Genomic DNA, 25,954 nt, shown 5'->3' with positions numbered 1-25,954 from the left:
AGCCTAATTGTGTCTTGGCATGTTCCAGTTTCTCTTTGCCATGTACCAAGGCTTTAGCAAGGGAACTTCCATAGCAACAAAGCTTAAATCTTTTGCTTTCTGGTATACAGTCTAGAAGGGATTAAACCTGAATTCTTAGGTTCTGTCCAAACTGGGTATTCCAGAAATGCTTTTCAATTAATTTGTTGAAATTAGTTAACCTAAGGAAAAGCAATGTCTTGTCCTTAGTTTTTTTTTTTTATTAGAGTAGATTAAGATTCTTCCTTATTCTTAAATCTTGGCCGTCATGCAGGAATCAGAAAACATAAAGCCTAAGAATTTTGTAGAGTGCTATATGAAGGGCAGTGTGATAACCAGTTTTATACCCACATCTGTCAGAGTTTTGTGGAAAATAGCAGTAAACCAGTATCAAGCAAAGCTATTGCCATTGCTTCTTGTATTATGGTTCTCATACATTCTGTGCAAGATTCTCTTTAAAACACACAAAAAACCCCTTAGCAGACATAATCATGGGGGGGAAGGGGGGGGGGAAAGATGGCAAATAAACTGAAGAAAAGCTGGTATGTGATTTCCCAACTAAGATGTAGGAGATACTTGCCTGAAAATATGGCTTTGTGATCCAGTGCAGCTGGTACAAAGCAAGCAGGCGCCTCTTCAAATTTGTGTTCAAAGCATAATAAAAAGAGTAGTCTCAGTGAATGCTGTTGCTAAGTTCAATACAAAGGTAAGTGGGTGAAGTGTACTGCTCTGCTGGGGATAAGAACAGATGATCTTGCAGATCTTTCTGACCTGACCTAGTAGCCACATACACAGTTTTGTGTGTGGCTTTGATTTAGGCTATAAGCACCAAAACTGAATTCAGCTGACATGAGATCTCATTCTACCCAATCCTGAAGAACTTTTATGTACAGTGAAACTTGATAAAACTTTGTTGTTGTTTCATTGGTTTTATTGGAGCTATGGACTTGTGTGTGTGTATTTATTAAAACTGAATTGAAGGTTATGTGTGAAATTAAGTTAGTTTTGAAGGTTGTTGAACAGTACAGCTCTGTGTGTGTGATCTGGATTTGTTCCCCCTGCTTACTGCAGTTGTGCACTCTCAAATGCATGCAGTTTTCTGTCCCACAGCAAGATCTTGTTTCTTATCATATATGCATTAGGAATTGAAAGTAGTCATAATAAATTTTTTTATGGTTCATAATTTAACTGGTTGAAAGTGTGTGTACCAATGTTGCAAAAATGTTTAGTTCTGCAATAAGGAATTTAGTTTGTTCCAAGAGGGACCAGACGATAGGGACAGTTGCAGTGAACTCCTACCCTTGCCTCTGCTCCCACATTGGGTCCCTCTCATGGGTTATAGTACTTCAAGAACTGGTCTAATGTGGGTACTAATCTCCATGGGGTACAGTCCTTCAGGAATGGACTGCTCCAGCATGAGCCCCCTGTGGTGCCACACGTCCTTCCAGAAATCCTGCTCCTGTGTGGGTACCTCTCCATAGCCACGGCTCCTGCCAGGAGCCTGCTTTGGTGTGGGCTCTCCAAGGGCTGCAGTTTCCTTCAGAGCACATCCACCTGCTCCCCTGTGGGGTCCCTCCTACTGACTTCTGCCACAGAGTTGCGCGTTTTGTACAAAGTAATAGATCATAGTGTCGTCTTGGCATTTTTTTTCTCACATTGGTCTTGGTTTCTGCTTTTTTTCCTGCACTGTTCCTTTCCCAGTGTGCCCTGTTTTTCTTCCATTTATTCCTGTGACCTACTCTTATTTTCCCTTATATAATGGTGACTTCTCGCAAAGAAATTCAGGTTGCTTCTTGATTATCCATCTATGCCCTATATACTCCATATATATAGACACTTCATAGAAAAATCTAGTGCCAGTGTAATCACTGGCAATTGTGTTGTGCTTATCTCGTTATTTCTTAAAAAATCCACTTACTGTTAAGACTTGTTCTGCTTAAATGCTGGTATGTTTTATTGTGTTCAGTTACCTTAGTATTAGTATAATTGTATTTTGTGATATTGAAATTCTGGATCCTTTTTTAGAGATGTTAGATTTCTAGCTTTTTTGTTTGCTTGCTTACAGAATTATTACTTTTACTAGTTTAGAAAAAAAATACAATATTCAACTAGAAAAAAAGTTAGTAATAAAAACACCTATAATAGTTGAAAAATCATTTATCTGCTTTTAGTATCCATTTTACATTGCTCAATTGTTAACTAACACTAAATTGAATTAGATTCAATGATTTGGTTTTCATCTTCCACTCTTCTCATTATCTTTTCTTTAATTAAGAGGTGTTGTTATCTGAGCCATTTGGAACAAGGAAAGACTACAAAATTAGTTTTGTAATGAACTCTAACAAACTTCTGTTGAAATATTTTCATTTAGTGAAGTTGCTTGTGATTTTTATGAAGCGACAATGCTGTAAATCTCAGTTTAATTACGTCATTTAGGCTGGGTGTGTAGGAGGATATTCCAGACTTTTTAGAAGTGTCCTACTATGCACAATTCAAGGAACAAAATATAGTGCATTTTGTCTGGGTGGTGGGCAGAGGGAGCATGCCAACAACCCTCTCCCCTACATTCCTCTCAAATAAAATGTAGATCTGCTATGCAAGTCTGCTAGTAGACTGACCACTCATAACAAAACTGTAACATAACATAACTCCACTGATAACAATTTTTTTTTCTTGCACTCACAGCTTCTGTTATCCTTTAGTAAGGAAAACTCATTTTCTAAGCACATACCCAAATAATAGTAGTCCTCCTCTTTCCTCCTCATGGTCTTCCCCTGCTCCAGCATAGGGACCCTCCTATGGGATATAGTCTTCAGGACCTTCTCTGATGTGAATCCTTCCCATGGGCTGCAGTTCCTCAGAAACTGTTCCAGTGGGTATCCTCTTTTAGGGTTCAGTCCTTCAGGAACAGACTGCTCCAGCATGGGTCCCCCCATTGGCTGCAGCTCCTGCCAGGAGCCTACTCCAGTGCAGACTCTAAAGGAGCTGCAACTTCTTTCAGGGTATGTCCACCCACTGTGGTCTGGGGTCCTCTAAAGGCTGCAGGGTGGATATCTGCTCCAATATGGTCCTCCATGGGCTGCAGGGGAACAACCTGCCTCACCATGGTCTTCTCCATGGGCTGCAGTGGAATCTCTTCTCCAGCACCTGGATGACCTCCTCCCCTTCCCTGCAAAGTCGTTTCTCTCACATTTTTCTCGCTCCTCTCTCGGCTGCTGTGCAGTGTTTTTTACCCTTTCTTAAATACGTTACCATAGAAGCACCACCAGCATTGCTGATGGGCTCAGCTTTGGGCAATAGCAGGTTGAACTTGGAGCTGGGTGAAATTGGCTCTGTCGGGCGTTGGGGCAGCTTCTGGTGTCTCCTCACAGAAGCCACCTGCTACCAAAACCTTGACCTGTAAATATGTAGAACATATTTAGAAAGTTCTACACATTTTGACTGAAAGAAATAATGCTTTGCTCTTTTTAAGTATATACCTTGTACACAGGCAATTCAGGGAGCCTGATTTGAAGTCCTTTTTAGTGAAGGAACATGCAATGAATTTAATTCATAGTTCATATGAAATGTGTAATTGAACTTAAAAATTTTAAATGATCTTTCATTTGCTTTATCCTTAGAGGCTAATCCTAACTCTATAAAACATTCTTCCTTTAGTATTTTCCATTTTTGCATAACAAAGGGAAAACAAAGGGCACTTCAGTGAACCTTTATCCTTATTACATTGTGCTGCTGATAGTGATCTGGATATTAAAATGAAAGTGGAGGCTTCTCATGTGTTTTCCCTTTTAAGCAAGTAATTAGTATCCTCCAACTTGTTCATTTATTCAGAATATGAAATTAGCAGTTTGTTAAGATGTCATCTTTCAATGAAAAATGTTGATCTTCCTTGACAACAGAATTTTACCTGTTTTGATACCTGGTCAAAGTAGAAGTATTACAAGGTAATATTTTTTTGTGTGTGTGAATAAAATGCTTTTGAAATGCAATTAAAATGCAGAATGTGAGAACTAACACATACTCTCTCTCTCTGGTCTTTGGGCTTCTGAAAAATATCTGTGACTCCCATAAGAAGAAAAAGAGGCTTTGCGTTGCACTCTTTTTCAAGTGTTTCAAGCAGTTTCATGAGTTTGTTTCACAATTATAGAAGATTTTATTATCAATTTAGTAGTGATTATTGAGTTAGCAAGTTGTGACCATTCTTCTAAAGGATGATGATGGGGGGGGCGGAGGGGGGGGGGGAAGATTAAAAGGCTTTAATTCTTAGACTTTCCAAGAAGGCAGGCAACTTTCCTGATGTTTGGCTACAGGGTTTTCTACTCTGTGGATGTCCAAGAATGAAAAACCACATTATAAAAGTGAATTTCTGCTTGAAATCTTGTACTGTTTTAGCAATGCAAGTACATGTATATTAATATAAGCATGAAAGGATTTTGGATGGTGCTTTCCTTACATACGTCTGTTCTATCAAAAGAAGTGCAATTCCTCCTTCTCAAAGAAATTTATGTCTAGTAGTTTGCAGTACGGTGATGGACAAAATGGATTAAAATCTTACCTGGAATTTTTTATCACATTCTGAAAATCTGAGCTTAGAATTCTGAAATTTATTTACTTTTCCAGGATTTCCATGAAAATTAGTTTTATTTTCGTCTGAAACACACCAGCATGTATTTCTAGATTTCATAGTATTAGATGTCCTTCTTTTCAGGTCTTTCTTTGTCTCACATCTGAGTGTGCCTTGTTTTGAGGAGTGGTATTTGTCATATTTACTTTGGAAAAGGGGAGAAAATGTAACCGGGGAGGTGGTAATAGGACAGCTCTACTTTGTTGGCAGATAGGCAAGTATTAAGAAAAGCCTGCTCAATAAGGTCACATTCTGAAGCAGCAGTTAAACCTTTTTGCATCTTTTTTTCTTAAACCTTTTTTTTTTCTTTCTATTTTCGGTGGCTTTTCACTGCTTAGAAAATTAACTGTTCTAGAAGGTGATTTGACAAAGCCAGGTCCGCTTGAAGGCTTTGAAGTTTAACCCTTTCGGTCGTCTTGAGGCACTGAGGGCAGCAGCTGTGGGCAGAGCTCGGGACCTGGACTGACAGTGATTCTGACACCTTGACTTGTGCATCTTTTTGCTTCTCTTGGTTCTTGTGTTCTATCTTGTGCATTTCCTGGTACTCACAAAAGAATTCTGAGGCTGGTTTTAATTTCTATTCATTGTATAAATTAGTAGAGGATAATAAACTTGGGTTTTGCCTAACTCTCCTGGAAATAACGTTCCTCTTTCCACAAACACATCTTATAAACTGTTCTCTTATATCCTTTTGTTTCTGATTTCCAGGACTGCTATTGCTGCATGAGTTGCCAACTAAGTATGATTCAAATGTTTCCTTTATTGTTCAGTGAACAGGGTTTGCTTATGGCTTGGGGTGGGGGGTTTGTGATACCCTTGTGATTGTCACTCTTTATAGGAGTTAAGAGCCTGCAAGTCATGTTGTGAACCCGATCTCCAAAAGGGAGAGGCAGAGTGTAAATGACAATTCTTCATCCTCTATTTCTTTCCTGTATAAAACTTCAATTAATTTCAAAAGAAAGCTGTGTAGTAGGTAAAACACTGCTGAATTGGCAGAGCATTTGAAGGATTTTGCTTTATTGATTTTTCTCGGTACAGATAGCCTGTCTCCAGATAGTGAGTAGAACTTACTTTCCATGTAGGAAACCCATAAAAAATGATTCATTTAACAAAGAGCACATAAATGGTTAACAGGTCAGTGAAATTCCTTAAAATAAGTTTAGATATTCAGGTATTTAGCTTTTCTAACAAATTATGTTTCCTTTATAAACCATCCTTTTAGTCACTGCTTAATACAAATTTTCATTTAATACTTCTAGTCAAGTAGGAAAGAAATACACATTGTCCAATTTCAGTATATTTGGGAAGCATACAAAGAGTAAATCCATTTAGAAAGCATCCAAAGAAAATTCAAGTCGTTGTTCTTTATTCAATGTATAAATACTGTGCTTCCTCTGATGGAGTGCATAATAGGTTTCTTATCATCATGAAATATTTCTTCTAAAAATATGCACTGTGCTTATGCTCAGCAGATCAAATTTTAGAAAAGGTTGTTCTTAAAAATAGGGGGAATCATATATCTCTTTTATCCCTTGGGCATCTGTACCTGAAAAATGCTTTGGTAGCTGCAGATACAAATTTGTTAAATCTGAATTACACCAAGAGGCAAACTATTTTTGACAGCTTAGAATTCTCGTTTTCAAAAAAACATCTTTAATATTACACCAAATCCAGTGTGGACTGCTGCCAAAAGAGGGTCTTCCTTTCCAGGCCCAGCTGCATGCTCACACCATTTCTGTTGTTGTAGAAGCATAGCAGCTGCCTGCTGGCACATTGACCAGTTGATCTGATGGAAAATTAACATATTGCTAGGGTAGGCAGTGGTGGAGGGCATCAGCTTCCTGAACCAATTCAGGGCAAGAGGAGAAGGAAAATACGAGGCAGTCAGCAGTTGCAATGGGTTTGGTATATGGTGAAAATTTATCTTTAACTCTTTTTGGAGGAACAGTCCAATGAAGTCTAGTTTGAAGCAGCTTACGGAATCACAGAATTGCCTAGGTTTGAGATCATCTAGTCCAACTGTCAACGTAACACTGACAGAAGCAGTCACTAAACCATATCACTTAGCACTTTATCTACCCATCTTTTAAATACCTCAAGGGATGATGATTCTACCACTTCCCTGGGCAGTCTGTTCCAATGCTTGATAACGTTTTCAAAATTTTGTAAAAATTTTTCCCAATATCCAATCTAAACCTTCCCGGTGCAACTTGAGGCCATTTCTTCTTGTTCTATTAGCTGTTACTTGGGAGAAGAGACCGACCCCCACCTCTCTACTGCCTCCTTTTGGGTAGTTGTAGAGAGGGATAAGGTCTCCCCTCAGCCTCCTCTTCTCCAGGCTGAACAACCCCAGCTTCCTCAGCCTCTCCTCATAAGACTTACTCTCCAGACCCTTCACCAGCTTCGTTGCCCTTCTCTCGACCCCCCCCAGCACCTCAATGTCTCTTTTGTGGTAAGGGGCCTAAAACTGGACACAGTACTCGAGGTGGGGCGTCACCCGTGCCCGGTAGAGGGGGATGATCAACTCTCGGGTCCTACTCACCATGCTGTTCCTGATACAGGCCAGGATACCGTTGGCCTTCTTGGCCACCTGGGCACACTGCTGGCTCATGTTCAGCCGACAGTCGACCAACCCCCCCAGGTCCTTTTCTGCCAGCCACTGCTCCAAGCTTGTATCACTGCCTGGGGTTGTTGTGACCCAACGGCAGGACCTGGCACTTGGCCATGTTGAACCTCATACCACTGGCCTCGGCCCATCCATCCAGCCCGTCCAGATCCCTCTGCAAAGCCTTTCTATCCTCAAGCAGGTTGACACTTCCACCCAACTTTGGTGTCATCTGCAGACTTATTACGGGTACACTCAACCCGGCATGCAGGTAATTAATAAAAATATTAAAGGGAACTGGCCCCGGTACCAAGCCCTGGGGAACACCACTCATGACTGGCCACCAGCTGGATTTCAATCCATCACCACTACTCTCTGGGCCCGGCCAACCACCCAGTTTTTTTACCCAGCAAAGCAAACTCCTATCCAAGTAAGGAGCGGCCAGTTTCTCCAGGAAAGTGCTGTGGGAAACGGTGTCAAAGGCTTTACTAAAGTCCAGGTAAACAGCTCTAGTCCATCATCTTTGTGGCCCTTTCTTGGACTCCCTAGTACGTCTGTGTCTCTCTTCTATTGGGAAGCCCAGTATGGGACACACTACTCCTGGTGTGGCCTCACATGTGCTGAGTATAGGGGAAGGATCTCCTCCTGTTACCTGCTTACAGTACTTTGACTAACGCAGCCAAAGATACTATTAGCTGCCTTTGCAGCAAAGGCACATTGCTGGCTCATCTTCAGCCTGGTGTTTACAAGGACCCCTAAGGCTTTGTCTGCCAAGCTGCTTTCCAGCTGGGTGGCCACCAGCCACCATGTACTGGTGGCTGGGGTTGTTCCTCCCTAGGTGCAGGACTTTGGAATTTCTTCCCCTTGTTGAACTTCATGATGTTGCTGTCAGCCCATTTCTTCAGCCTGTCAAGGTCTCTCTGGGTGGCAGCATGACCCTCTGGTGTGTCAGCCACTCCTCCCAGTCTGGTATCATCAGCATTGTACATTTGTGTTCCTGGTAATTGTTCTACCAATCCCTAGATATCTTAACTGTTTTGTGAGAGAGATGTTTTTCATTGATTTTTGAGGCTCAAAAGGTTGTCTGATTTGACAGATTCTTGCCAAATTCTGTTAGTATGCATCTTTGACCAAAGTGTCATAAGTGGCCGAATTTAGAGCATTAATGAATCCCTAAGCTGATCCCACAATGTATTTATTTTCCTGTGCTGTTAGAATCAAAGTGCTTCAACTTGAAGTCCTAGCTGCAGTTCATTTGTTGAACTGGCTATTGTTCATATACCCAATTGTTGGTTTAAAGTTTTGTCTAAGGTGAAACATGAACTCTCTGCTCTAGCTAAAGACAGAACTTAAGTAATCCGTGCTGAATTCTATGTTTCCAATGCCTAAGGCACAAGAACAGAGATTCAGCTATGAAAAATTTCCACCTGTGGTAGACTTTTGTATCAATCCCCATAAGCTTTCACCCATCTTTTTCTTTTTTTTTTTTTTTTTTTTTTTTTTTGTCTTTGATGGTAGTGATGGTTGAAGGTGAGGTTTCTGCTTCTGGCTCATTCTCTTGGTACTGTATATAGTATGTTCTAGTGATGAAAACAAAAAAAGAAATTACTATAATGCTCATCATGAACTTGTGATTGATACAGAGGTTTCTTTTTCTGTAGCTGATTTTTGGAAATTGATCATTTAATTGCCATTATTTTAAAAGACTCACTTTTTAATTTGAATAACATTGCATGGAAATAGTGTTACTTTATTTTGTGTAGTATTTTGAATTGTATTTTGAATTCTGGCTTCTTGGCCACATTTTTTACTTTTTTTTTTTTTTTCCACTCAGCTATTCAGTAACATGTCTTGTTGCCAGTTGCTTTTGGTTGTTTTGTTTTTCTTCACTCCCTTGTTTTATATCATTGTTTTTTGCTATGTCTGGGTGGGGCACATGGGATAAAATAACATGCTTACGTTGCCCAATGTAATTTTCATCTCCCTTTCTCTCCAGGCTTTGTCTTTTTAACTTCTCTTCTTCTGTTCCCTTGGGATCTCTTACCCCAAATTGAAAGCAAAAGAGTGGTATCAAGATGTCCAGATAATGAACCTAAGTAACTGTGTAATCTTATTATTGAATCTCTCAACCTTGCTTTTTTCTCTTGTTGTTCCTGGTAGTCTGGTATTCTTGTATGTTACGTCATATCTATAATTGTATAGAGATCTCCTCAGGATAGTGCTGTCTTTTTTTTATTCTTTTCCTCTTTACTCCCAAATATAAAATTTGGTTGTGCAGGGGTCTAATCATAAGTACCAGGTGCATTAAACTTTTATCCATTTCATATCCATCCAGCTGATGAAACTGTAGTTAAAAACCAAGCTTGTGGATTAAATTGTCTCATTTTTTAAGGAGAATGTACAGGTGTTAGGCATACAGATATTGATCACACTACAGATTTAATTTCTTTGTGTTTTTTAGATAACTCTAGGTTATTATTTTTTCTCCCTTCTTGCGCACATCATGCTAAAAGCCATGAATTGTCAGATACTCCTCTGTAACATTAATCACAGAATCATCATAGAATGGTTTTAGCTGGAAAGGACCTTAAACACTTCTCGGGATGAAGCATCTGCAGCTTCTCTGGGCAACATGTTCCAGTGTCTCCCCACAGTAAATAATTTTTTCCTAATGTCTAATCTAAATCTACCCTCCTTCCAGTTTAAAACTGTAACTTGTCATCCTATCACTGCTCCCTGGTAAACAGTCCCTCCCCATCTTTCCATATAGGGCCCCTGTAGGTACTGGTAGGCTGCTATAAGGTCTCTCCAGAGCCTTCTTTTCTCCAGGCTGAACAACCCCAACTCTCTCAGCCTGTCCCCATAGGAGAGATGCTCCAACCAATTCATGTCCTTCTTGTGTTGGAGACTCAAGAGCTGGATGCAGTACTCCAGCTGGGGTCTCACCAGAGCAGAATAGAAGGGCAGAATCACCTCCCTTGACCTGCTGGCCATGCTTCTTTTGTTGCAGCGCAGGTTGGCTTTCTGGGCTGCCAGCGCACATTGCAGGCTTATGTTGAGCTTCTCATCAACACCCCCCCCCACCCAAGTCCTTCTCCTCAGGGCTGTGTCATTGGTAAACTTACTGAGGGTATGCTCAATCCCAACGTCAATGTCATCAACAAATATGTTAAACCTCACTGGCCCCAATACTGACCTCTGAGAAACGCCACTTGTCACTGGTCCCCACTTGGACAACAAGCCATTGATGGTGACTCTGAGTATGACCATCCAGCCTATTCCTTATCAACCAAAAGTGGTCCATTCATCAGATCCATGCCTTTCCGATTTAGAGACAAGGATATTGTGCAGAACATTGTCTAATGCTTTGCACACGTCCAGGTAGATGATGTCAGTTGCTCTTCCCTCATCCACCAATGCTGGAACACTGTCATAGAAGGCCACCAAATTTGTCAGTTATGACTTACTCTTGGTGAAGCCACGTTTGCTGTCACTGATCACCTCCTGATTTTCCACATGCCTTATCAGAGTTTCCGGGAGTATCTGTTCCATGAACTTGCCAGGCACAGAGGTGAGGCTGATTGGCCTGTAGTTCCCTGGGTCTTCCTTTTGTCCATTAAGTTGTATTTTGGTGATTTTTCACTATTACCATCCTTAATTCAGTAGCTTCTTGCTGCAGTAAAGAAACCCTCATACTTCGATAACGAGGGACTATTAATGATCAAGTTTCTCAGCAACTATTTTTTATGAATTCATATACCAGGTAAATGTTTGTAACAGACTTGGTATCATCAATCTCAGACTTCTTGAAGCTGGCAAAAATGAAGCACTTGGTTTTATTCCTAGTCACTGGAAAATAACTTCTCAGATTCCAAAAAGTTGCGTCAGAACATTGTAATTCTGTGTATGTTACAATCCAGTGTATTCCTCTTGTGTCTGCTCTTTTTTTTTTTTTTTTTTTTTTTTTTTTTTGTCTTTGATGGTAGTGATGGTTGAAGGTGAGGTTTCTGCTTCTGGCTCATTCTCTTGGTACTGTATATAGTATGTTCTAGTGATGAAAACAAAAAAAGAAATTACTATAATGCTCATCATGAACTTGTGATTGATACAGAGGTTTCTTTTTCTGTAGCTGATTTTTGGAAATTGATCATTTAATTGCCATTATTTTAAAAGACTCACTTTTTAATTTGAATAACATTGCATGGAAATAGTGTTACTTTATTTTGTGTAGTATTTTGAATTGTATTTTGAATTCTGGCTTCTTGGCCACATTTTTTACTTTTTTTTTTTTTTTCCACTCAGCTATTCAGTAACATGTCTTGTTGCCAGTTGCTTTTGGTTGTTTTGTTTTTCTTCACTCCCTTGTTTTATATCATTGTTTTTTGCTATGTCTGGGTGGGGCACATGGGATAAAATAACATGCTTACGTTGCCCAATGTAATTTTCATCTCCCTTTCTCTCCAGGCTTTGTCTTTTTAACTTCTCTTCTTCTGTTCCCTTGGGATCTCTTACCCCAAATTGAAAGCAAAAGAGTGGTATCAAGATGTCCAGATAATGAACCTAAGTAACTGTGTAATCTTATTATTGAATCTCTCAACCTTGCTTTTTTCTCTTGTTGTTCCTGGTAGTCTGGTATTCTTGTATGTTACGTCATATCTATAATTGTATAGAGATCTCCTCAGGATAGTGCTGTCTTTTTTTTATTCTTTTCCTCTTTACTCCCAAATATAAAATTTGGTTGTGCAGGGGTCTAATCATAAGTACCAGGTGCATTAAACTTTTATCCATTTCATATCCATCCAGCTGATGAAACTGTAGTTAAAAACCAAGCTTGTGGATTAAATTGTCTCATTTTTTAAGGAGAATGTACAGGTGTTAGGCATACAGATATTGATCACACTACAGATTTAATTTCTTTGTGTTTTTTAGATAACTCTAGGTTATTATTTTTTCTCCCTTCTTGCGCACATCATGCTAAAAGCCATGAATTGTCAGATACTCCTCTGTAACATTAATCACAGAATCATCATAGAATGGTTTTAGCTGGAAAGGACCTTAAACACTTCTCGGGATGAAGCATCTGCAGCTTCTCTGGGCAACATGTTCCAGTGTCTCCCCACAGTAAATAATTTTTTCCTAATGTCTAATCTAAATCTACCCTCCTTCCAGTTTAAAACTGTAACTTGTCATCCTATCACTGCTCCCTGGTAAACAGTCCCTCCCCATCTTTCCATATAGGGCCCCTGTAGGTACTGGTAGGCTGCTATAAGGTCTCTCCAGAGCCTTCTTTTCTCCAGGCTGAACAACCCCAACTCTCTCAGCCTGTCCCCATAGGAGAGATGCTCCAACCAATTCATGTCCTTCTTGTGTTGGAGACTCAAGAGCTGGATGCAGTACTCCAGCTGGGGTCTCACCAGAGCAGAATAGAAGGGCAGAATCACCTCCCTTGACCTGCTGGCCATGCTTCTTTTGTTGCAGCGCAGGTTGGCTTTCTGGGCTGCCAGCGCACATTGCAGGCTTATGTTGAGCTTCTCATCAACACCCCCCCCCACCCAAGTCCTTCTCCTCAGGGCTGTGTCATTGGTAAACTTACTGAGGGTATGCTCAATCCCAACGTCAATGTCATCAACAAATATGTTAAACCTCACTGGCCCCAATACTGACCTCTGAGAAACGCCACTTGTCACTGGTCCCCACTTGGACAACAAGCCATTGATGGTGACTCTGAGTATGACCATCCAGCCTATTCCTTATCAACCAAAAGTGGTCCATTCATCAGATCCATGCCTTTCCGATTTAGAGACAAGGATATTGTGCAGAACATTGTCTAATGCTTTGCACACGTCCAGGTAGATGATGTCAGTTGCTCTTCCCTCATCCACCAATGCTGGAACACTGTCATAGAAGGCCACCAAATTTGTCAGTTATGACTTACTCTTGGTGAAGCCACGTTTGCTGTCACTGATCACCTCCTGATTTTCCACATGCCTTATCAGAGTTTCCGGGAGTATCTGTTCCATGAACTTGCCAGGCACAGAGGTGAGGCTGATTGGCCTGTAGTTCCCTGGGTCTTCCTTTTGTCCATTAAGTTGTATTTTGGTGATTTTTCACTATTACCATCCTTAATTCAGTAGCTTCTTGCTGCAGTAAAGAAACCCTCATACTTCGATAACGAGGGACTATTAATGATCAAGTTTCTCAGCAACTATTTTTTATGAATTCATATACCAGGTAAATGTTTGTAACAGACTTGGTATCATCAATCTCAGACTTCTTGAAGCTGGCAAAAATGAAGCACTTGGTTTTATTCCTAGTCACTGGAAAATAACTTCTCAGATTCCAAAAAGTTGCGTCAGAACATTGTAATTCTGTGTATGTTACAATCCAGTGTATTCCTCTTGTGTCTGCTCTTCAGAGTTCTTGTTTATCAAGTGTATTTATAGTATGGGCTGAAAATAAAGGCAGAGTTTCTTAGGTAATATAAATTTTAAAAGTACTAGAACTTCCAGCTGTGTGTTGTACAAAGATTATGAAAGCTACTGTTGCATAATTATACCTTAAAGAGTAAAAGTAATAAAGTGTTCTGTTCTTAATAGTTGTTTTAACTTTTTGTGAAGCATATCACACTTGTCTTTTTTGGGTTTTTTGCATTATTTTTCATTTGCATCATGGTAAAGCTTTCCATAGTGCACTAGTGAAGACAATTTAGATCACAGAAGTAAAGACATGAAAATTTGCGTAAAAAAGAAGAATTAGGCTTGTATGGTTGCTTGCGTAGATGATTTTGGGCAGCTTTGGCATGCTTTTGATGAGCTGAAAGCTAAGATGAAATCTATTTTTAGTTGCTTGTGACTGAATCTTTTGTGTCATCCTTCAATGAAGAACATGTGCAAGTCTAATGATGATTAATGTAATCAGGTTTTTAAATCTTACAAATAGTTGAATGGAAATCTAGTGTAGCTGCTAAACAAGATGCAAGTGGCTAGCATGGCTTCTTAGTCTATGCATAAGCACTTTTGCTTCGTGCGAGGCCTTTTCAGTACATGTGCCCTGAGATTAAAGTGATTTCTCATAAATCATGTGAATTTTAATTGTGTTTCCTGTCAGAATCCTTCTTTTCTATTTCATCTTTATAGCGATATTTTCACTTTGTCTTCCAGGGCCTGGGAGATGGTTGGTTTGGACTGCTTTTTTCCTATTAATATTTATCTTAAAAGAATTACTCTATAATACATTTTAAAGATTTTGATTTTATTATGACTTGAAATTTTTCTTCTGCCAGAATTGGAATGCTCAATAAAAATACTAGTGTATGTCTTCAGTAATGCACAGTCTGATTTTCTAGCATATTTAGAAAAAAACTTTAGAATTTGAAATTAAAATGTCACATCAACTAGAATGGGGAAGAACAGTTAAAGCAAGGAGGAGAGTAATGGTTTACATTCATACAACCTCAGTATATGAAAGGATAAAAAATTATTCAACTAATATAAAGCAGTCTGATCTCAATAGTTTTTGTTGCAGTATTTAAAAAGAAAAAATTGTATCAGTTTTCTGAAATGGATATTACAAGTTACTAAAATACCCAAGAAACAAATAAATGATGTAGTGGTGTATTACAAGTTGTATTGAAAGTATTTTCCCAGCCTGCAATATGTGCAGAAACATTTAGTGATAGCTGATAAAATTTACAAGCCTTGATTCTTCCCATGTCAGTGTTTGGATTTTTTTTTTGCTGCATGTAGAACACATTATGCTAGTGTTTGTAGGTGTGAAATACTCCGTGGTTTGCCTTTTGCGTATTGAGGGGGTTTTTTTTTATTTCCTCCTATAGTGTAAAATGTGTCTCAGAGTGCGTTTTGTTTATCAGTATGAAACGTGTTGGTTTCTGACCCTGTATGGATGGGAGGGGAGAAAAAGGGGGAATCAACAGACTTGGTGCAATCTTTACTGGGTTGGGCTAAAGCTTGTGAAAGAACTTACTAATGTATTAAAATGCCTCAACAGGGATTTGCTGAGAACTAATGCTGTAATGTGTTAGTCATCCTTTATCTGCTTCTATTTTTACAGGTTCTGAAGGATGACTGACGCTGGTTTCTGCGATGCCACTTGGAATCTCTGGCACTGTGGATTGATAAGTAACATGCAGATTTAACTGCACAACCTGGGGAGAGAGCATCAGGAGCGCTACTTCTTTTCAGCTCCTTAAGTGGACAGAAGTACAGTGTCATCTATCTGCAAGGGAAGATTCTTCAACAGATTTTTACAGCTAATAATAAAGACAACATAGCATCATCCACCTTCCTGATTTACAGCGCATCACCTTCCAAGACAGATGGTCTGTCAGAAGCTGGAGGATGCCCGCAGAGCACATAATAATGAAGTAGTGAATTGATACTGCTGCTGCTGCCGCCGCCTAATTGTCAGGATCACAGCCGATAGAACTGCACTGCCCTTTTTCTGCTCGCTTAATCAGGCCAGAAACAGCGGGGTGGACATGGCTGGCCTCGTTAACAACCTGCTAGTGCTGTGTCTTGTTTTTCAAAACATCTGCTGGGGTTTCAGAAGCCCACTTTCTGTCTTCAAGAGGTGGGTTATACAGGAAGACCTTATGTGTTGAATGCATGCAGTCACTTATGATATTACGGAAGTATGAAAAAGCATGTCCTAGATAAAAATGTGCATGGTATTTCTTCGGTTTTGGTCACTTGCTCTGAATTTTCTTTCTACAATTTTGAAACGGTACCCTTGTCATATTGAAGACTCTTGTTTCATCCAGATGTTGCTCTATAAAATGTGAGGTTAGGATGATAAACTAACAATTAATAGAACTTTTTAGATAATGACACAGGTGTATTTGAGTCTACACAGGGAGTAAATATATTGCAGCTGCTCTGGTAAGCTTGCAGCATAAAATGATGTTATAACAAGAAAGCAATAACTAGTTTAAAACCAGGCAATCCTGGGAAACTTGGGGAGAGGTTGAATGCAGTATTGCGTAGGTAAACTCTAATGTGTTGTGGACAAGAGAATTGTCCTCTTAGCTCTCCAAAGAGGTGTTTTACTGTTTTGACGTACATTGGGCACTGTAGTTACCATGCCACTTCTATATTTTATATATATATATATAAAAAAATATACATATTCAAAATATGTATCAGTGTTGCATCATGTTTCAGATGTCTTACCATTCAGTTCCTTACAGTGATCTACTTTTTTTTTTTAACAACTAGTTTATATATTACATTTGATACAGACTTTGATATTTACATAAAATTGTAAAGCTTCTGTTTTACTGAACCACTTATAGGAGGAGTTGCTATAAATGTCGTGGTGTTGGAGTTAAAAATTTCCCCTTTACACATTATTTAAATTTAATCTGTACTGAATTATACATTGAACACATAGCCTTTTAAAAAATCCCAAACTGTCATGAATGATTAACAGTACCTTACATTTTTTAGTGAATTAATTCTCTGTGTGTACATCCATGTACCTCAGACAATTATTTAGATGCGATGACAGCTTTGTTTTCAGCTAGTGTTTTCCAAACTTGTCTTCTGATTCAAACTGTTTGATAAGTAAGATGTTTTCCTCGGCTCATGGAATGAAATTTCCAGATCACTTCTCAGCATTGTCAAACTTCCATACTAGTTCTGAAGACCCTTCTTTTTAGAAAGATGTAACAGAAATCAATATTTTAAAAAATCATTCCTCCTTGTTTTTAAGGTACAAAGATACTACCAGATCCCTTTCCAGTGAATGCCTTGGGAGCGACCGGCCGGTGATTTCACTTGGTCTTTCAGATTTTGCATTGGACATTCGCATGCCTGGGGTGACGCCTAAGCAGGTGAGAGAAATGCAGTTTTTTCTTTTTGCTGCTTACTCATGTTTTTTATAAGGTAGGAAAATAAGGCCTTGCCTACAATACCACTCACATAAAATGAACAAACGAACCAGGGTAACTTTTATAGATATGTGTAGGTCTGGAGACCTCAGTATAGGAAAGATATGGACCTGATGGAGCAGGTCCAGAGGAGGACCACAAGGATGATCAGGGGGTTGGAGCACCTCTGCTATGAGGACAGGCTGAGGGAGCTGGGGTTGTTCAGCCTGGAGAAGAGGAGGCTCCGGGGAGACCTAATAGCAGCCTTCCAGTACCTGAAGGGAGCCTACAGGAAGGCTGGGGAGAGCCTGTTTACAAAGGCTTGTAGTGACAGGACGAGGGGAAATGGCTTTAAGCTGGAGGGGAACAGATTTAGACTGGAGATTAGGAGAGGGTTCTTTACTGTGAGGGTGGTGGAACAATGGAACAGGTTGCCCAGGGAGGTGGTTGAGGCCCCTTCCCTGGAGATATTCAAGGTGAGGCTCGACGAGGCCCTGGGCAACCTGGTCTAATTGGAGGTGTCCCGGCTGACTGCAGGAAGGTCAGACTAGCTGACCTTTGGAGGTCTCTTCTGGCCTGGACCATTCTATGATTCTATGTGTACGTCCAGAGAAAAGTAGGAAAAAGAGTAATCTCAAATGAGAAAAAAATCTTTTCATCTGATCAATTTTATTTTTTAAAAAATTATTTTCATAAACTGAATAGCAGAATTTAAAACAAGGAATATGAGTTTTATTAAAGCAAAGTATGCCCAGCTGTGCTAGTAAGTATATACATTTATTTAGAGTTGCAGTTTACACCATATCTCAGATGATGCCTCAGTGAATATAGTTACATTAAATTGAACATTGCTGCAACTTTGGCAAGCTGAGAGAAAACAACCAGAAAGCTTTTTATAAGGGTAATGCTTTTGACCCAGTACTTTAAACCCTTAAAATTTCCCAGGAAAGCTACTATAAGCAAGTGATCACAGTATACTCTCTCAGGTTTTAAGTTGTTTATCTTCTACTCAGCTGAGTAAAAATAAAGACAATAATTAAAATTTTTAACATTAGCATTTTTAAGATTTATATAAAAGTCTGAGATTCTACTGTTATTTTCACATGTAGTGTCATTAAGCAAGATAAACAATGATAAATGGGGGGGTGTTGCAGCGAAGCCCTCTTTTAGAGGGCTGCAGGTGCTTGGATAGAGCAGGATGTTGTGCTGCAGTAGATGATGACTCATTGTTGCAGAGAGCACTTTCAAAAAATACTGAAGGTAAAATGAGGTTTTCAGCTATTGGGGAGCACCCCTCTGGAACATGTAATTTAGAGGAAGTGGTGTCATTTAAGTGAGTGCAAAACAGAAGTACAGTTTAATACTAGATGTTATTTGTATACAGTAAAATATTAAACTTCTCTTTGAGAAAGAATGAAAACTACTCTTAGTTCTTCCAGGTGCACATTTGTAATTATGTTTTATTGATTTTACCTGAGGAGCCATCAGTTGAAGAGCTAGGAAACACATATGAAGGGGTCAGTCACTTCAGGTTCCTATTAAAAAAGGCCTGAAAACCAAAACACAACACCAACAAAAAAAAGGCTGTGATAGTTAACAGAGAGGGTATAACGCTTTTCACATTGATGTGTACCTATAGCAAACAGCCTTTGTGTACACAGTAGACTGAAATGCTACGGTCTAGTGTAGATTTGGTGAAAGGATGGGGGGAAGACAGCAATAGAAAGCAACTTGCCAAGTTAACTCTTAAAATGGTAGATGAAAATAATCAATAATTAGCCTTCTATATTTTTTAGTCTAGCTTTTATTTTCCTCTGTCTCACCTGCCCTTATTATCATTTCCCTTCCTCCTTCCACACTGTTCCACACTATCTGTACAGGAAATTTGGTTCCCATTTAGACAAGTTAAACACCGAAATACTCAGCAAGAAGCAATAGCAGAAAAGATGATCTTTTATTTTCTTGCACTTCACAGAAGGAGATAACCAACAGCTTTGTAGTTCTAGTGCCATTAGCTCATTTTTGTGGCAGAAAGAACATGGAAGGGAAGAATCCTACTTAGAAAGAGATTCTTCTCTAGTGGCTTCCTTCTAGCTCACTGTTTTCTTCATGGACCTCTTGGCCCAGTTGTGGCAGATGTATTTAGTGACCATATATCTGCTGTGAGTTCAAGTTGTCCATACTGATGTGTTTATAAGAGCATAAGTTGGCAGTTCGACTCAGTGATCCTTATGGGTCCCTTCCAATTCAAGATACAGGCTTCTGCTTCCAGGGTCTGTCTGCAAGTTTAGCTCTGTTCATGAAAGATGCAAATATAAACCGAAGAGCAAGAGGAAAATTGAAATTGCTAAAATGCTTTATTAAGAGCTTTCTGGAGATAGCAGTATTTTGCAGTTCCTGAGTTCTCAAGCATAACAATTTGTGTGGGAAAGGTGGGAAAAGGGAAAAAAAAAAAAACAAGGGGGAAGAGCAGAAATTATTGTAGAAGATATGAATAAGTTAAATCTAAAGAAGAGAAGATCATCTTTAGAGAAACACCAGTATGTTCTGTGCTAGATCTTCTTTGTCATGCGTTTTTGTGAAAAGGAAATGTTATTTCAACTGGATTGTTATGAATTCTGAATTCATTTTTGGCCGCAGGTTAGTACTTTCAGAAGACTTCACAAACTGAATTCTTCTGTCCTCTTTTGGTGGTATGCACACATGACAGTCACATTTCTTATCTAAGTCACAGCTAGCTAACAGAAAGATGTCTAATGGAACCAACTACTTTGTTTATAATTTATGACCAGTGTGACTAGCAGTAGACATACAATCAGAAGGCTAGTGTAACATAAGAATTGTTCTGGAAAGGCTGGAGTCATTGGTTGTTTAGTCAAAAATGTCTCCAAGCTGGAAAAAGAAAGCGAACTTTTGAAATAGTACTGCTGCTGAGTTGAGTTCTTCCGTGGCATCACTGTAGGCAATTGTATTCAATTTTGTTTTCCAAGTTCCTTGATACTCCAACTTCCCAGATTATTATCGTTGAAAACAAACACTGAAAAAGTAATCTCTTTGGATCCCAAGAAGTCTAACCATCTGCATGTATTCGCTGAAATTGAGATAAATTTTTGGTGCTACGAGTAAGGTTGTACCTAGATTATGTGCATTGACCTTGTTGTTTTGGAGTGATTGCTGTAGGAATCATTGGGTTCTGTTAGTGTGGGAGCATACAACTACAATACTGCTTAAACTCTGTAAGATGTGTACCTGGTTCACAGAGGAAATACGTACACATTTCCACACTGGAGGAGGAGGGAAAAGAGACCCCAGATGGTTTTGTATCACCTGCTTAGGTAGCACCTTGTAATGGTGGAGGTGGTATAATTCTTTGTGGAATGATTTGCAAGTGGCTGGAGCAGTGTTTAACATCTGTCCTTGTTTAGCTGCATAAAATTCAATTCATGTGTATCTTGTGTTGTCAGGGCTGTAGGAAAGATTGCCAAAAAGTCTTGCATTTTTTTCCAATGAGTTACTTAGATTTGTAGTGACTCTGGGGACCTAGGGGTGGGGAGTAGGAGTGCCTTACGTTCTGTAGCTGCAGCAGCCCCGTGGGTGAATCAGTGAGAAGCAAGCCCTTACGCAGCTTAGGCGTGTGCTAATTAACTGTGCAGATCAGCCCCCGGGGTGTGCGTTCTTTCTGCTCACCTACCAAATGTGAACATCCATGTGAAACTGTTCCGAGCCCTCCCTATGAACAGTGTTGCTGAACTGGATATTCAGCAATGCAAATCTGGAAGTCAATGAGGTAGAATGGTTCTCTAGCTCGGCTAACAGATGTGGCTTATATTTGTCAATTTGTTACTTTTGAACAGTACCACCTCTCCTAAGTGGGCGCAGCAATATCTGCAGTACTTAAATACTGTGTGTCTTTCTTAATAATTACTCCAATTGCACAGTAGGGAGAAATGCAGCTAATATATCACATGAAGAGTCATTTGGGTGTGCTGCTGAAGGGTGCAGGACACCTAAGAGCTGTGGAGAGGAAGAGTGAAGGGCTTGTTCAGTTCTAAGGGAAAAATTCTGTAATCATTCTTTGTACTTAAGATAATTATAATAAAATTATTCTTCTGCACGGCAAATTAATAGTATGTTAGGACTTATTTAAACAGGAAGCCGTATGTTTTATCTTCCAAGAAGAGATGGCATCAGCTCATTTTGAAAACTCCAAATTTCAGATACAAAAACCCAACGTTGTTAAGCAAATTGAAGGCTATTTTGTGAAAGCACTATTAAGAATGTAGGTGAAACATGTTTACTCTGCTAGTAACAGTTTTGCTGCTGTGAACACCTGTGTTTGCTACAAATCAAATAAGAAATAATGATAAAAAATTATAGTGCAATTAAAACTGTATCTCAAGTAATTTTATTCATAAATAATAGTTTGCTTGGGTTTTTTAATTAATTACTACTATGACGTTGAACAAACTTTTCATTGATAAATTAATTTCAGTACAGCCTTGGCTGAGTTCTTAAATGTACACTTGAAACTTCATAAATATTGCTAAAGGCACAAAAATGTTGCAAAAGATGTTATTTGGTGGGATATTGTTAGACTGGAGAGGTTGTGGGTCGAAGGGTTCTTGTCTAATGGATTCTGCAAGGTTTTTGTTGTTGTTGTTTTTTGGTTTTTTTTTCTGGAAACTGCCTACCTTGAGCTTCTACCAGTAGGTCAGCAGTGACCCGTAATCTTGTAATACCTGCATATTCAATTTCGTAACTTTAGTTTATCAGTTTGAAGTCTTTAGTTAAAATTTTCTTCTCATATCCAGTTTATTTGGGTATACCATACCAGATAAAACTACATAAAATGAGAAGGAAATTTGATCATTCAGATACCCATAAATTACTGGCATCTCTTTCTTTACTATTGCTACAACAGTCAAGTTAAGATCTTGCCCTAAGATCCCCCAAGACTTTCTCTGACTCCGGAGAAAGTTGTTTGAATGACTTGGTTATTACTTAGGGTGAAGTTCTGTAAGAAGTAGAATTCAGTTACTTATATGAATCTGGACCCTGGCACAGTGAGTATTGATACCAGAGATTTATGAGAAGTCATGTAATTATTAGTCAGTAATGGCCCTTACTAATAACAAAGACTCTTCCTTTAAAGAAAAGAGATGGGATGGAAAAGTGTGGAGTTTTTCTCTTCCCCTCTCCCCAGTATGCTTTCAAAAGGCAGCACTTTGAAACTTTTGTTTCTCTTGCCTTTTCACTTTTTTTGAAACATCTGAATTGATGGGATCCTGCATAGTGAAGCAGTCTCTCTTCCCCATCCCTGCTTGTTTGTTACACAAGCTGAAGTCTACATAATTTCCTTCTGAAAATGGATCAAATATGCACGCTAATGCTCACAGACCTACTTACAGTGAAGTAGGGTAAACAGGACAGAATTATTGTGGATTCTGCAATGTGCCTTTTGTAATGCTTTAGTGTCAGGATGTTCCTGCTTTTCTTGTGTTTGAAGTCTGGAACATTGACAATTGTAGATAAGCGACCAGAGTCTGTTTTGTTGAAGCCAATAGCTCTTTTTTCATTTGCTTATTTTGTGTTATTAGCTAAATACAACCTGGCTTGTACGTCAGAAACAAAATTGAAAGCCCTTGTGACTATGCCAGGATGAGGTTTCATGCCAGTAACGTTAAAGACTTCAGAATGACTACATTGATTAACTGCATTATCCATTTGGCCAAGCGATCTCTTCTCTGAGTATACCTAATAGGGATTATTTTTGGAAAGACTGTAAGAGGTAGGATAGGAGAGCAGTAATGCAAAAACTAAAACATACCCTCCCACTTTATAGTAATACTGAGAGGTTGCTGGCTTGGAGTTTAGTCCATACTATCACATTTAATAGACAGTGATAGTTGTATCATGAGTTTGTCAAATAAATTTTAACCCATAGATAATAGAATTTTTATTTTTTTTCAAACAGGCTGCTTTCATTTTAAGAAGTTATTGGAAGCATTTTGAAAAGGGTTGTATTGAGGGTAATTTTGTGGCTTTGTTTCCCGATTTCTCTGCTTTTGAAAAACACATTTTCATAGAGGAGATTTTTTTTAAAAAAAAACAATGTAGATAGTAGGATGGAGCAGTAGGAAGGGGTAAAGGGTATGAAACCAGACCATGAGTAGTATGGAATTTTAACAATTCAGTGCCTATACTGATCATCTCTAGACTTGTCATATTAAAATAAAGGTGACCAGGATCTCTTGTTAAAGAAATGGAATTGCTTCATATTACTTTGGAGGACAATCTGAAGATGACTAGTGGAAGGCAATACAAACAATAGCAAACAGATGGAAAGTAAAAAAAAATGAATATTCCCTTTCTTCTCCCTACCCCCCTCACTCCATCCCTGTTTCCTCTTCAACACAGTGGGTCTCATTCACTTTTTTGCTTTGGTTTGGTTTTTTTCTCTTAAAAAAAACTTTGCTCTTTTTTGGGATTAAAATCCTAAAGGCACATCAGATTACCAAAGAGCATGTCTCTAAACTATACAATGTGTAGAGTACATCAGTATTGTAGAGAGATGACAAAGAACATAGAAGGAAAATGTTTAACTGGAACAGTTGCTACAACACTGAGTCAGAAAGGCATGACTGAGTGCTGCAACAGCTCAGATAAATAAGTAGCATAATACCATTTTAATACATCTATATTTTCCAGTTAACAGTCTTTGATTAGAAAAAGGAAGCCAAAAATATTAGTACATCTAGACTTCTGATAATCTTTGTAGATGTTACTACACAAGTTATAAAATCTCAGCTGTTGCTTCCATGGTAAATCGTAATACTCTGTTCTTAACTAAGTTAATTCTTAATTGGGTAAATGATACTTTAAAAAAAACCAAACATGTCGTCCTTATTTTAAATCCACACTGTTTCTAAACCCAGTTTGTATTGTGTTTAGACAATTGGTTAAAGACAAGGAATCTGTTTATTTCTACTACATTGTGAAGCATTGTTGCCATTGACTTTCAAAGTTTGGGTATAAGGTTCTAAATGAAGTTTTTCTTAAAAAAAAATCTACTGCTGAATCTAGGTTAATTAGAAAAGGTAGAATATTTCACTTTCTACTTATAGAAGTCTCTAATATGTTCATTCTATAAATGCATATAACTAGAGTACACAAAGACATTCACATCTGTTTTATCAGCTGACCTGTGTTCATCCTTCCTGTCTGCTAGCAAAATCACAAAAAATGGTTTCTTATCTCTGTAGATCACTGCTTTGTGTAATGACATATTGTTATCTCCGTTGTACCTGTCCTTTCTTCTCAGTCTTATTTAATTGTTTACAACTATTTGCAGTGTCTTCTTTTAAATTAGATTTGAAGTTTCTCATAGCAGGAATTCTGCCTTCATCTTTTAGCATAGTTCTTGTGAAAGTCCTGTCAGATTTTGAGTTCATGGGTGTAGTGAAATTGCAGCAGCTGACATCTTTCTTTTCTTAAACAGCCTTAGAAGCTGGGGAAAAAAAAAGGTTTAAAATAGTTAATAGTATAGCTATCAACCTAATAGCCACACTGCTACTTTATAGCCTAATCTCTGTTACATGTAAATAAACCATGACAATTAATTTACTTCTTACAATAGTAATTTAGATATGGTACATCATCTTTGCCCAAATATCTCAGTAAAGCAGGTGGTGTTTTTTTCTAGATGGTGCTTTTGTAGTACCTGCCCTTCATCTAGCTGCCAAAGATGAGACTGACTTCATTTTTTGCTAGTGTAGTTCACATGCATTGTGCTATTCCAATTATTTACTTACTTTTTCTGTATGTTACTTGCTCTGTAAGAGCATTCATTTTAATAGGATTGGCATATTTAGGTTTTACTGTTCTCAAGGACTTTGTTTTATATTGCAAGTTCTTTCATAGTTATCCAAGGTGCTTGTAGATGGAAAACGGATTATTATTTTTTTGTGGACATTGCTCTAAGTTTGCTGTGTTTGCATTTTAACTGTTTCCTATTGAATCCAGGAATACATCCATTGCTTAATGCTGAGCATTTTAAACCAAAAGTCTTATAGGCAACAGAGGCAACTGTAGCATCATGAAGAGGGCATCATTGATAATTTTTCTGCCAGGAGTGCCTACTGTATCTTGTGAAGATCGTTCACACAATTGCTCCAGGAAAATGCTAGTCCTTTGCAGCGCTTAAGCAAGAAAATCATATATCACAGAATCTTCATGATTGGAAGGGACCTCTGAGATCATTGAGTCTGGCCATACACACACGAAAAAAAACCCAGCAATCTCAGGCACTAGACCATGTCTACACGTTTCTTAAATACCTCCAGGGATGGTGACTCCACCACCTCCCTGGGCAGGCCGTTCAGTGTCTGACCACCCTCTCAGTAAAGTAATTCTTCCTAATATCTAATCTAAACCTCCCCTGCTGCAACTTGAGGCCATTTCCTCTGGTCCTGTCATTATTCACTTGGGAGAGAGGCCAACACCCACCTCTCTACAACCTCCTTTCAGGTGGTTGTAGAGGGCAACGAGGTCCCCCCTCAGCCTCCACTTCTCCAGACTAAACATGCCCAGTTCCCTCAGCCTCTCTTTGTATGACTTGTTCTCTAGACCCCTCACCAGCTTGGTGGCTCTCCTCTGGACACGCTCCAGCACTTCAATGTCCTTCTTGTAGTGAGGGGCCAAATTATCAAATTGTTTCTTTTTTAATTAATTCTTTTCTTTTTCTTTGTTTAAAAGGACATATGCTGTTGGTTAGAATATCCAAGGAAGAATATTGTCATTAATCATAATAGAATCAGATGCA

At 38.8% G+C, this 25,954-nt stretch overlaps 1 protein-coding gene across 5 annotated transcripts in view; it reads left to right on the top strand.

The window, feature by feature from the left end:
* The window catches only part of PAM (peptidylglycine alpha-amidating monooxygenase), a 117,727-nt gene that overhangs the window by 25,789 nt on the left and 65,984 nt on the right, over positions 1 to 25,954 (top strand). For 4 of the 5 annotated variants that reach the window (XM_014951484.1, XM_014951483.1, XM_014951482.1 and 1 more), the window contains exons 2-3: positions 15,318 to 15,836; positions 16,977 to 17,097. In XM_014951484.1, the coding sequence (XP_014806970.1) occupies positions 15,745 to 15,836; positions 16,977 to 17,097 (213 nt within the window). In that variant the 5' untranslated portion in view covers positions 15,318 to 15,744. Of the gene's footprint in view, positions 1 to 15,317; positions 15,837 to 16,976; positions 17,098 to 25,954 lie in introns of those variants that run through there. The other variant, XM_014951486.1, reaches the window with a different exon arrangement.

Source organism: Calidris pugnax, unplaced genomic scaffold (genome assembly GCF_001431845.1).
Source record: "Calidris pugnax isolate Ruff unplaced genomic scaffold, ASM143184v1 scaffold148, whole genome shotgun sequence".
In the NCBI taxonomy this organism is placed as follows: domain Eukaryota; kingdom Metazoa; phylum Chordata; class Aves; order Charadriiformes; family Scolopacidae; genus Calidris; species Calidris pugnax.
The sequence above is the reverse complement of the archived record's forward strand: the minus strand, read 5'-3'. Positions and strand labels throughout refer to the sequence as shown.